At 40.8% G+C, this 14339-nt stretch overlaps 1 protein-coding gene across 6 annotated transcripts in view; it reads right to left on the bottom strand.

Annotated features, from left to right (window-relative positions):
• The window catches only part of lilli (AF4/FMR2 family member lilliputian), a 179281-nt gene that overhangs the window by 57100 nt on the left and 107842 nt on the right, over window positions 1-14339 (bottom strand). For all 6 annotated transcript variants that reach the window (XM_022063304.2, XM_022063303.2, XM_087353948.1 and 3 more), the window contains one exon: window positions 1253-1765. In XM_022063304.2, coding sequence (XP_021918996.1) covers window positions 1253-1765 — 513 coding nt within the window. The remainder of the gene's footprint in view (window positions 1-1252; window positions 1766-14339) is intronic.

Genomic DNA, 14339 nt, shown 5'->3' on the forward strand with positions numbered 1-14339 from the left:
TTCCAGCATTCATCATCTCCTTGAGACTGAGAAAAGCTGTCGAGCTAGCCACTTATTCCACCAAGATTTGAATCTGGTACCTCTTTAACACAAGTCTAGAGCAGTGGTATTCAACCTGGGGTACGCGAAGACATCTTAGGGGGTACGTGAAATTTAAAAAAAAAAATTATTTTATGATAACACTGAATAATCAGTAATGCAATTTATTTAATTTATTTTAGATGTAGATTATAAACTATGTGTAACTTCAATTACACACCAGCAACTTTGGGGGTACAAAGTCGAAGAGAAATTATATCTGGGGGTACGCGAACAAAAAAGGTTGAATACCACTGGTCTAGAGGATTACTGCTACACCAGCCTGCTTGGTATACCATCTGAGGGTATGCCTATGACAAATACTCCAAAAGATTTTGTAAGAAAAAGCACTAATTAGCAGACGCTTCGGCGAAAATGTTTTAAGATAAATTTGCACAGAAGCGCTAAATGGTACTGCTTAGTTTCTTTAGGAATATTAGTTTTATAGTGTTCCCTGCACAACCAAGATGCAGGAGTGCGTTAACTTCATTTTTCAGAAAGAAAATTATCTGTGAAATGGTATTGAAAATATGTGTGTAGAAAAATAGAAAATGCAAAGTCCGTGACTGGAACGATCAGTAAAAAGAGAGAAATTACTGAGACAAATCTGAGTGCCATTTACAAACTATAAATTAAATGAGAACAAATGCCACATCACATAAGAAATTTCTAACTACATTTGCTTAACACGGAAAAGCTACACAGAAATTTTCCACGTGACTAAATGCGTTAAATTAATGTAACGCGCAAATTTCATTCCGTGCCCTCTGCCATCACATAGAGGAGTGATTTGCACAGAAACTTCCTTATGACAAGCTGAAATGAATGTCCTTACCACCAGAAGCACGTGACCCACTTACGTGCACTTGCTCAGAGGTCACTTACTTCACCAGTTCACATCACTTTTCCTTATCAAAGGCGTGTGTGCATTTACCTATTTACTTTAAATGTACTGCAGAAATGACAGTGTGCATACAGCGTTAACCAAGGTGCACAACCATAAAATGTAAATTCGAACTGATATGGAATGAAGTGGCCATGGTCTACTTCAAAGTAATTCCCCGACAGGAAAACAACGAAGGGCCTAAATCAGGATAATTTGCATGTTTGTTATAGTTGCAGTTGGATGTCAAACAAAGAGCTTTAAAATCGGCTGTTCATAATACAAACTAACCTGGTTAACATTTAGTCTCGGAAGAGTCCTCGCAACTTGTTGCATCCTGCTGTTGCTACAATTGCCGCCGCCTCCACTTCCACCGCCTTGAGGTGGCCCCTTCGGCGGCACAATGCCACCGTTGGACCGGTGATCATTGCTGCCTCCACCATGCTTCACAGGTTGCCCAGGATACCCACCCCGACCTCCGTGGGGTGGTTTCCCATCTGCAGGCTTCACAAATCCACCTCGAGGAGCGCTATGGGGATGATAATGATTATTTCCCCTCCCACTGTTCCCAGTACTGCCATGTTGATGAGTGGATGGCTTCTTGAATTCCGGAATTTGCTGTAGTCGTGCAGCGGCAGCTGCCGGAAAGAACGTGTGGCTACCGGCAGGTGCCGGGCTGGCAGGGACACCATCAATCCCAATCAAGCGCTTGGAATCATCTTCTAGAATGTGCTGCACCGCGTTATAGTCGCCCAACTTGCTCTGTATCTGTCGGGTCACTTTGTCAGCAGCTGAGGGGACCACCTGCAGCAAAGACAACCACATAATTAGACAGGTAGGAGTACAATTTGCGCTTGGAGATAAAGCGTACCGACATGTGACACTTGTGCGTAAAGCAAAGACGAGATGAGAATCACAATCAGTTTTTCAAATCCTTTAGAGGAAATAAAATATACTGGTCTGTACCAACTATTCGCGGGCCGCCAGTTGTACCACGCTGACTTAGGTTGAATAATATCGAATATTATGACTTTCAACTTCGTCAATTATTCGAAATTTACTGCAAACACAGAGCAAAGACGCAAGCTTAAATTGATTTATAAAACAGAAGGAATGAAAGCTTGAAGCGCCACAGATTTCTTTCGTACACAAGATTTTGAGATAGACATTCTAGTGATTTACGAACAAATGCGACACCAAGCTTCCACACTGAAGGTTTCGAGAAGGTCCGCGCAGCTTCCATAGTAACCTTGCTTTCACACGGATCAGCAACACAACCGAGGGGAAAAAATCCGAATAAATTATAACTGTCTCACTCTATACAAATGATTTTCCTTGTCCATTATTCAAATAAATTCGAAACTTAGGACATATTATTCTACCTGTTAAAAGAGTAATCTGTATCTGAGCACTTTCACATCTTCATACCATCATTCCCACGACAACATCAAGTCCTACAACTACTACAAAGTACAGACCCACCTGACATCTATTGGGATCACGAATCCAAATTTTCTCTTGATAAATGAACAAACTGAACTTTTTAAATTCATCAGTAGTGGGGTCTAATATGCGATCAGCCTGGCATAACCTACACATTTTTCACTGTACGTCACACAACGACCAGAGTACCTTCAAGTCACTCCATGTATGTTTTACGACACTGCTTTTGTGATCTGCGTTTGACCAGAGATACAAAGACGACCGTAAACTTTCAATTTCTATTCCTACAGTTCTATAGCTGGTCCCCTTTTAATTTACGTTTCTTCAGTATTGATTTCACACACTTCGTCCACCAGCGAATCTCATCTGAACAACCCAAAAGAGAACCCAGGTCTTCACGGTGAGAAGCCAGCGTCTAGTCGCCTGATATATGGCATGAAACACGACTAGAAAGTTAAGAATGTGGTACAAAACCAGAATGTCTACCACCGTAATAACAAAGCCTGCCATCCTCACAGCATGCTTCTCCAAGATATTTAACACAACAAATAGGCTATAGTTTTAATAAAAATATTACCGCCACTGCCCTGATCTTTGGTACAGTCAGGAGCATTTTGTACAAGGAACATACTTAAACCAAACGCAAATAAAATATTAATTTATATAGAAGGTTTCGTTGCAATTCAAGAAATGTAAAATAAGGCACGAAACCGGCGTGTTGTAGACTTCCACACTTCTGGCTCCATAATAGATTTCTGATGTCGAAACCCACCAAAGGCAAAGCTCAAACAGGCGTGTCGAGAGAGTCGTTTATTGTATATTTTCCCTTCCTTACGTCCTTACTCACAGGGGCAGTTGCGGAGGTTAAAATCGACGGCGTGTGAATGACGGAAGAGAAGTGACGTCCCGAGGAAAGCAGCCCAACGCACTTGAAACCGGGTAGTACACCAGCCACACAAACAACCCAACTTCATGGAATAGAGTCCTTAAGAAGTTCAGTTACGAAATCCAGCGCCATTTATGAAAGCTGAATACAGAACAGACTGCCACTGGATCATATCGTGAGCCAAGTCCACACCTTCGACCAAATTAAAGATGCACCTCCATCTAAGCCCAGGTCATCCAAGTAGACTCTTTCTTTGATATCTTCAGAATGCACGCCTCAACCATCTATAGCTGCTAATAACATTTGGCGACGAGTAAAAATTACGAAACGTCTCACTGTGGAATTTTCTCCAGACTTCAGTATCTTGTGTCCCGAGTTAAAGAAGCTCTCGCTCATTACAAAGCTCTCGGGCCTTCTAAACACGCCCCTTCACGTACATTAATACATTTAAACACTTCGGGGAAACGGTCTACTTTTTTACTTCTTTGTGGATGTGAATTTACATATGGCAGCCCAGTGTGAATCCACAAACTAACGCTTTCCAACAGACCCATCTGAATGGTGGCGAAGTGTGTGGCAAAACATGATAGATGATGTGAACAATGCTACAGTTTTACACAAAATCATGTTCTTTCTTACACCACGAGCATATGATTTCGTCATAAGACGTACCACACGAAAATTTCAGGTCTACTGCCGCCATAAACTCGTGATCTGATATACAAATATTTATTAAGGTAATCAATCACATCCTTATAGCATACCGCAATGAAAGCATATCTACCAGGTATGCGACATGTGAGGTTATGTTTACACGTCAGGGACCAACCAGGAACCGGTTGTTTAGTCCTCACGTGCATAGGCTAATCGATCAAAACGTAGCCAAGTTAATCATTCCCCCATCGTGCACAGAACGCGCCTAATAAATGATCATAATGACGATGTCTGTCTTCTGGATTGTCTTGTCCTTAGGTTTCCGCGGCTGGGGTTCAATGCACGACTTTGACTTTCGGGAATAATCTGCGCAGAATGTTGACAATTATCTAACGATTTGGCAAACGTTGCGATTAACACACACAAAAAGGGCAGGCAGTAGCTGTCTGTCTATACCGACGAAATAAGCAGATGCCGTCTCTACTCTGAAAGCAGAAACAAATCATAAATTTATTTCTTGAATTCCATTCCTAAGCTAATTCACACTGAATTGAAATGTCCCCTCGTCCAACTACCTGAATCCCGTCATTGCTAATTTTAATGTCTTAACTACCTCGAGCTTTGTGAAGCCGTGTTCGCCGCTTTACTCCATAATAAGAATACATAATACTGTTGTCAACGAAGCAACCAAAAGTCGTGGCTGATAATAAAGTTGCCTCTTCTAAGCCAACAAAATGAGCTACTCAAACAGGTGTGCTGCTGATCTATTAATAACGGGCTCATTCTACCCTATATAACAGAATCATAAATTAAAATAAATGTTTGTTATATTTCGCGTTTTAAATATACAAATTATTTATTATTCGGTAACGTTACTTCTGGTTTCATTATGGTTCCAGATTGTAAAATTTAACGTTTGAATATAATCCATACTCATATTAACGTTTTTAAAAAAAAATAGTAATTAACACTGGGGAAAAACTTAACCATCTCAGAATACATAAAAACAAACCTTTCCGCTGTTACCCCTGAAGTTGGCCATTTATCACCTGTATAAAATGTAAATCTCCCTATATAGGTTAATTTGACCAATGCTCAGAATCCCCCTATGGGTGGCCCTGCCCTGTTGGTGTCGATTAGTATGTATAATATGTTTGTAGCTGAATCGGGGACGGACAGACAAATATGTGCACATCGATAACAGGGTTCCGAACGATAAAAATCCTTCATACAGTTACGCCGCGTTTCTAAAAGGCGAAGAAACAACTTTCCAATGCCCCTCCCCCCCTCCCAACCAGTGAGAAAGAGAGAGACTGAGACACATTGATGGACGCCCTATTAGTCAGCATGTTCGGTCATGCTTGAATTTCGCCTAATGGCATAAACTGCAGCAGTATCCAGCAACGTCTGTTGCATGTCTGCATGTAATGTCTGAGAGATCATGTCCTTCCTACTGGGAGAAAACAAATATAGCACTATAATAAATTTAAAATGTTAATGAACCCCAAGGTGTTCCGTTTCCACTTTGTTCTTCACTTATAGTTCCACGTGAATCGTTTGTGTCTTCCAAGTGTGTTAAATGTTCATAAACTACGTAACAGAACCTGGGCACTAATCAGGAGTTCATGTCATCGTAACGTTAAACTATGAAATAAGCAACTACGATAACCCATGATCTAGAACGCGATATTAACTATTCTGACAAGAACATCTCTAATAAGCACCTACTATGACATAAAACTGCCTTAAACTATTTAAATATCTGTCCAACTTTGATGCCGACTCCTCTGAGAAAAGTGTCCGTGGAGGAAATAGGAAGATTCATCACAGAGAAACAACGTGAGGACGACAAGCGGAAGGAATTAGTTCAGGAACGTGTTCAAAGACAGGCATTGGTCTTGAAGGTCACAGGTTCTTTTACCAAACCGTTGTTTGTTATATTCTCTTCCAAATCTTATATTTTACCCATTCCATTATTTTCGATAATTACGATCTTTTGGATGACACCTTAAACAATATCCAGTGCTAAAGAACTGAGAACAAGAACTGTCTGGAAAATGAGTCTGATATTCTGTCACTTGGAATGAAGGTCTTATGAATCGTACTTCATGAATAAGACCTTGCAAATGCACCTGGTATTGCCGCAAGCCATGAGCTGTTTACTGGAAACCGTGACCCACTTTACGCTTTTCCAGCTATCACACTCGAACACATACAATTAAATTAACATCAAACTGAGCAATGACATGGCCCCTGGACAAAATATACTATGCTCAGGTTGGATCGTAACAATAGGTGGTGAATGCCTGACATAATGTTTACATAAACTCGCATAAGCGCAACTTCTACGTAACTCCATTGCGAAGAGTTGTCCAGCACAAGCTGACAGAACGCTCCGCTAGCCACGAAATTCCTTGCCTTTTATGGAACACAAAGGCTGATTAACGCGTTCACAAGAGCCCGCCATCGGCCACTATCCTGATCAGATTAATCCACAACCTCCCACCCTGTTTCCCCCAAGATACATTTTAATATTATCCTCACATCTCTGCCTGACTTCTAAGTGGTCTCTTCTCCTCTTCAGGGTTTCCCGCCGTAAAGAGTCTGACTTATCTTAAGTTATCTAGTTCGAATTCCGGACACAGTGCTCTCAAAATGAGATGTAGCTACTGAAATATGAAGATCATCGAAACACTACTTCAAAATTCAGTTCCTACTTCAAAGAAATCATAACACGTATCTATTTCAAGGAGCGTCTACTTAATTATGTTTAGGAAAACAGCCACTGTTTATTCTGAGATCTTCATAAACCTATAAACGCACTCTGCGGGCAAAATGTAGAGTTAATGAGCGTTAAAGCACGTGGTGTATATAATTACCGCGGTGCTTAAAAGGTCTGACAGTACTCCGATATAATGAGTGCTCTTGACAAAAGATTCTCCACTTAAAACGTTCTCAACATATTATTACTCTTAACACTTCGAAAGACGACACATTCCGAAATCCGTGAGTACCTAAAGAAGCTGCAGGCCTAGGCCTCCTTCATTCTGTCGTAAGTACACGGACAACATGAGTTTTGCACCGTAAGACGGAGCAGGCCTACTTATTAATTATTGTGTGACGAAGACATTTCGAAATTTTACAGTGTACAATAACAGCCTACAATTAACATATGTTGATCCGATTGCTTCATCTAGTCTACGAAAGACTGTATGCATATGTAGCAGAATCGTGATAAGATGGTCGGTTGGATAATCTTCCTGCACATAAAATGTAATGAGCAACATTACGCTTATCTCATATTTTAACTACAAACACAGAAATCCATGACGACGATCAAGTCTTATTTGAGAATTCGATATTTATTCAGATGACTGAAAAATCCCTTATTTACGGAACGCGAAGGTTCATCACTGTCGTCACAAAAGTCAACCCCTCCCTCAACTAGTTTAAGACGGGTCACATATTCACAACGTACTTCTGAAAATCCAGTTTAATATTACCACGCCACACCCATTCACCCTTATCTTCTAAGTGAAAATTCTGTGTGCACTTCTAGCTTTTCCTAGCACAAAATATCTCAAATCCACGCTGTATCTTTGATTTTAACTTCGCTGTAACTAGTCAGAAACATTAATCTCTAATTTTCTTTTTCAGGAAGCAGGTCCCATTCTGTTCACTGTCCATTCAGTTTTCATCCCCTAGGTTCGAATCTTTCCCTTAGCACTTTGCTTTGAAACAGCCTACTTGTTATTCGCGTTATTTTATCTCCACAAACGACTACGCCTCACAGCCTTGCAGAATAATAGGTCTATACCAATCACTTTCAAACACTCCGCGGACGATGAACACAAGAGAGCGAGAGATATGGCGGCATGGCAGTAGAGACGCTCCCGATAACCTCGCCTCCAAGCGCGATATTGACACCAACCGTGATTGTCCTCGAACCTTGGAATTAAAAACGTACCAGATGTCTTCCCAGGTTCTTACTTTTAAAAAAAAGAGTGGGAAGGAGAACTCCAATTAAGTATGTTGCAAGCACTTCTTTTGTAATTTTACACACCTTGCTGCCCCCCGATACGCATTTACTGCAGCTACAAACCCACTGTCAGAAAGACAACCATGCTTCAGGCAGACAACAGTAATGTTTCCTCATATTTCATTAAATATGTCTTATGAACGACGTTTATAATCAAAGTTGTTTATCTACGTATATAGGTAAAGTATAATAAATCTACATGCCAAACAAGAAAACTGACCTAAAAAAACACCACTCTGCATAATCTACTTTTACACGTGAAAAATGTTGACTTTGTACGCTGCAGTGTAAGTTATGAGAGACACAATGATGTTAAATATAAGACTGAATATAGCTATTTAAAGAGCTGAGTGTAACGAAAGCGTACTTAGCAATAACAGATGTTAATGTAATATTAAACAACCATCAAAAGAAATTACCACAACGTTTAAAAGGAATGACTGAAAGCCAAATCCTGAAGCTGCTCTATCAACACAAATACTGCCAGGGCCGTCAGACATAAACAACAGATTTGATCCTTGTAACCCGAAAAGGGCAACGCCGTATCAGTAACGCTGAACAGCAAAAACAACCCTAAAAATAGGAATCATAACACGAAACCATCAAAGTGAACACAAATCATATTTTCAAATTTGCAGTTTCGAGTATCCGATTTTGGTTCTGAGCGTTTCAGAGTTGGATGGACGAGACAGCATTCGTTTGAGCATTATTCCAGCGTTCTGGAAATGTTGCGTAAAGTACGCAGAGGCCGCTCTAAACACCAGAGACATCCCTCACAGTATCTTCACACATAAAGTACAATGATCGTGCAATGTGAACCGAAGGCACTGCGACCCAATTCACATCATTACTCTGCGCTGGAATCATAACGCACATGAAACCGAACGATTTTCAGAATATGACGAAAAATTTAATTTAATCTGGTTAAAACGTGTCTAATTTCAGGAATACAGTCAGTTCCGACAATGACGAAATTCTGCGAATATCCACAGATTCTAAGAAACATTAAACGATTCTCGGAGAATTAGTCATAAACTGTTCCACAGTAAGATCGATTCCTGGTATTCAAAATGCACCGCGTAGGAAGTGAAACAAATGCGTGTATATCGCACATGAAGACATTTATTTCGCTTGTTTCCGATGAACGGCATCACATAAACCTCCTCCTCCTCCTCCTCCTCCTCCTCAGTTTCGACGAAATGAGTTACCCGTCTAATCACTATTCGTCCTTCTCCCATTCAACGAAGGGCACCAATACGATGATATCAGTCAATTAGTGCTGGTTTTCATTCCTTAGACACTAATTAAACTGTCTTCGTGAAACTGGGCTAAACATCGTGCCGCACACATCGTCACATGAACACTATTCAAATCCGCGTAATGTGACAGCCATACAAACCGGTGAGGCTCTCACAACACTCGGCAAATACCCTGTATTAGATGCTAACATCTGTATTGACGGAAGACAAAAAATGTTCATCTGGCGTTACATGTGGTATCATAACCTGAACTAAACCAATGAACTACCTTTATTCCACATGCCCAAAGGACGAATCACCTTAATATCTGCACATTTTCGTTTGCTTGAGATAGTTACCTCAAAATAAACACAAACTGCTTCCAAAGACTTACAAAAAATCAAATTTCTAATATGCTACAGTTAGACAGTAACGACTACTCCGGATCCAAATGTAAAAGCAATTTCATACATGGAATGTAAATGGCAAAAAGAAAAGAACGAACTGGGAACTGGATTAATCGAAGACTTGAATAAAATAAATTTACGAAAAGAGAATAAGATGCCGAAGACTGAAATAAAAAAGAACAGGAGAAAAGAGAATGATAAAGAGCGAGCCAGTGTATGTATTCTGTACATATCGTCGTGTATAACGAGGTTACCTAGAGCCTTCGTTCCTCCTACACCCCCCCTCCCATCTGTGGCTGCTAGAATTCTGGAAGCCAGCGCAGTCAGGGGAATCAATATCTCGGCTACAAGACTATCTGCCGACCGCTGTGGATTATCTCCGTAACGATGACATGTAAGCGACGGGCGAATCCTCCCTTCTTTGTCGGTGTGGGCCTACGGTTTTCCAAAGCACACACAACGCACAAACTGATTTCCTGATCAATTGCCAATACCTCTGCCTTCCCAACTGCAAGGGCATATCATCTGACACAGTTTTCAGCACCCGTGTGATATTCAAGCAATGCCGATTACTTGACGACAAACCACTGGTTTATTTAACAACGCTGTCTCAACTGTAGATGTTATAAGAAGAATGAACACAACTGTCTTATGGGTTGTTGCGCCATGTAGTCAGTCAGCAAGAAGTTTATCGACGTTCAAACCAGACAGCGCAACATCTGAGTAGGCAGCCATCGACACACACCAACGCAAGAACCTGAAATCTCAAGATGTAAAGATGATTACGAATGATGTGCTCCTGTATCTTCTGCTGAGGTTAAGGAACGACGCAGAAGGAAATTGCTGTGGCTTGCTACCCCGAAATCTAACCTAGGAAAAGCATGAAAAATAAAGATATCTGACTAGTATTTGGACCCTTTACCTCCTGAATAGGAGTCAGACGGTTCACTGACCTGCCAACGCCGACTGTTTTAAGCACCCATCAAACCTACGATGTTAAATGAGTTTTCGATCAACGTATAACACAAAAGAGAAAAACTAGACAAACCTTACACAAAATATCAAAACAGCAAAGGACGCATCTCCGAAACATGTACAGACTACTTCAAATATAAGTAAATATTTCCTTCCATTCGTGTTATTAATACGACTATCAGCAGTATAAAAGTGTATGCACATAAATTTACACTCGTTTTTCTACAGTCAGATTTTATTAAATATTTACCAAAACTACTCAAACAAATATTCACATAGGCCTAATCAAATAGCCTACACACGTGGCCGTGATTGCCTATGTGTGAAATGAATATGTGAAGTCAAATACTCATCCACAATAGTTCCATTTATCATGCAAAAACATTACACATATGCAAGCAATAAAGTAAATCTTACTTTTAATGTGGTGACGACATCAGTTTTAGAAACAAACATAACAGCAGGAGATTCGGCAATGCTTCTTATGGCCTAGTACATGACATTTATATTTTCTTCGACACAAGCCAAAATGTATTCACGTATTTAAGTCATGTCGGCACTTAAAGTGAATTTAAAGGGGACGAAAATTTCAGCAGGCCCAATAAAAGTGCTGTACATCGTTTCACAAAAATCTGCCAATGGACTCAAACGATACACGCAAACATCTTTCATATCCTTATGTGGTCATTAAAATAAACCTTAAATAAACAAAATCACAATGAAGATATCCGTCTTCTGGGTTATTGCGCTGTGTAGTCTGGTCGATGTTTACCAACGTTTCAGAGGTCATACTGCCTCCGTCATCAGGGCGATGAGTATGAAGATTTCTGTCTTCTGGGTTATTGCGCTGTGTAGTCTGGTCGATGTTAACCAACGTTTCAGAGGTCATACTGCCTCCGTCATCAGGGCGATGAGTATGAAGATTTCTGTCTTCTGAGATGTTGCGCTGTGTAGTCTGGTCGATGTTTACCAACGTTTCAGAGGTCATACTGCCTCCGTCATCAGGGCGATGATAACCCAGAAGACGGATATCTTCATACTCACCGCTGTGAGAACCTCAAGTCTTACAAATCACAATGCTTGATAAAATTTACTGCAGGTCTACAATACCAAGTTTAATCCAAATCGGTCCAGTAATTCTGGCGGCTCCTTGCGGATGGACGTATATGAGAAAACAATGCTCATCTAACAGGAATATATAATTAAAATATTACGTAGTACATGGACTAGTAAGTTGTATAATAATTCATTACATGTCCTTTTAGAATGTCAAGTAACAACAACTCATTACTTAACGACGACAAAAAGCAGACACGTGACGAATTAAAAGCGAAATGCAAAAAGTTTTTAGAAACTATTATAAATCCGGTTTATCCTTAGCCTGTATGACTGTGAAATTTGATTCGACTCCGAGGATACACAAACACCAACAACACAAGCACCCACGAAAAATGAAGTTACCAGAAAATGGGCAGAGGCGAAGGGGGGAAATATCCGGCGAGGAGCCGAAAACTGTAAATGATGTAAAAACAACATTTGCTGAACACCGTAATAGAGCGATGAGAGGGCAATATTAAGTGACTGTTATGGAAATTGAGTGGATATGAACTTGTGGACTAGTACTGCACAGCGCTGAAGATAAAAGATATTAGTTGGGCATAACATAAGAGGATTTCTTGAGTAGCTATTAACTACTCACTGTTCATGAAGATACTGCGCCAAAGATTTCCTGAGTTATTTCGGGTTAATTTAGTGTTTGTAATTCCTTCCTTGCAGTAAAGAATTTCGAATGGATGTTGCATGTGTAAGGGGTCTTTCCTATTTTAAGACAAGACACCGTTATTCGCTTGAAGGAAATGAGTACTACACCCCTTTCCCAGACACTCAGCTTAAGAACTCGGCGTCGGGAGTTCCCCAGACATGACAACCTAAGAAGGAAGACGAAAATTCAACACAGTTACAGTGAATGCTCTACCAATATCTGTTGTGTCAATCTGAAAGGAAAACGGAATTCCACAGAATACGCTGGCTTATTCCGAGATGCACAAATACTCTTCTTAACGTTCACAATACACAGCTGGTTAAAGAGAAAATATTTTTTAGCGCATCCAGCGTAGGCTACAAACAGTCTTGGCGAAAGAGGAGAGAAGCACATATAAATATAAATTATGTAAATATTTACATGTAATGCTAGCCTAACCTTCAGCAAAGTGGCTACTGATTCTTACGTGTACTGGTATCAAAACACTCGTAAGTTCCTGTATCCTTGTTTTTCTTCCTGCACAAGGTTTGGTGGTTAAAATCCCGTTCCAAAGTCCATGAGTCAAATTACTCAGTCCATATAGCCTAGTTCTACGCTTTACATATCTCGTTATCCACTTCAAATGTGTGAGGAAATCATCTTTGGCAACCACTCTTCTTACACTCGTCGTATCCAATTTAGATTATAATGCTGCCGGCCACGTTTGTAGTTCTCAGGCTCTTATACCTTCACCACGTAATCTGCGTCTTATTAAAGTTACTCTCAATTCATATTTAAGAAACGAGCAGACCTAGTTCTGAAACAAAATTAAGCTTGCTAGCATTCACGAAGAGTGATTAAAGAAATAAAGGGTGAAAAAGGAAATAAAAATAAGACCATGCACGTATTGAGCATGCAAGCTGCGACAGTCCTATGCGTGTACTGAGCCTGCCAACAGTAGCTGGCATAAGGAACAGATGCGTGATGTAGCAGGAACACCGCACCGGAAAAAAGCCTGTCACCCTACTCGACGTCGTCTGTCTTCTGTTTCACAGTCTACATTTTCTACACTTGAAATCAAGCAATTCTTCCCCTTTCCTTCCCGGCGCCTTCAAACATAATCGCACTTTTAACGGCCATTTAGTTTTTGTTCAGGTATAATCACTCTTACAAGGTACAACGCCAGAGGCACACGGGGTTTTGCACAAAAGGTTGCTGCATCACCAAACAATTTCGTTTCCTTCCATCACTTGTAAGCTCTGATTCCCGATTCCTCGCACGGCGACTGTGGCACGCCACGGAAGGGTATCACATAATTCGCTTTAGTATAATTCTTAAAGTCCGTCTTGCTTTGGGTTTGTGGAGAATTCGAAGTGAAAAATGACAGCAGACCGAGCTTCGTGGTGTTTTGGCTAAAATGTCTGCGTCGCATTTGTAGGTAGCCGGCTCAAATCTCGGCCATATTAATATTATGTTTCCATGTATGCCAACGTTCCCCACGTGATGTTTTCTCTTCGTGTCTTCCGAATACAGTCTGGCACATACGCGCACTACGGGGCCCAACCACCGAGTTCTCACCCCAACAACATTTACTTGCTGGGTTACTTAAGGCGGCCTATATCCGCCAATGCAATTTACGACAATAAAAAAATGCACAAAAATAAAGGTTGGTCTAGCGGTTAGAACGCTGGCCTTGTAATCCTGGGGTCTCGGGTTCGATTCCCGGCGGTGCCCGAATTTATAACTTGTGTTGGGCAAGGCCGTGGTCTAGGCAACACGGAGATTTCCTACGGGGGCTTCCCCGGTTTCTCCGTGGCATCCCAACAATTACTCCATTCACACACAGAAGAAGGCAATGGCAAACCACTTCTGGATCATCTGCCAAGAACGTATATGAACAGGTCCCAGTCCGAGAAAAGGATGGAAGGATCCTGTTCATATGGACCTTTCGTCAGACAGAACACTAAATAAATAAATAAATAATGATCATACTGC

Source organism: Zootermopsis nevadensis, unplaced genomic scaffold (assembly GCF_977971745.1).
Source record: "Zootermopsis nevadensis isolate Lab colony 2312 unplaced genomic scaffold, Znev_1.0 Znev_ptg000022l, whole genome shotgun sequence".
NCBI lineage: Eukaryota > Metazoa > Arthropoda > Insecta > Blattodea > Termopsidae > Zootermopsis > Zootermopsis nevadensis.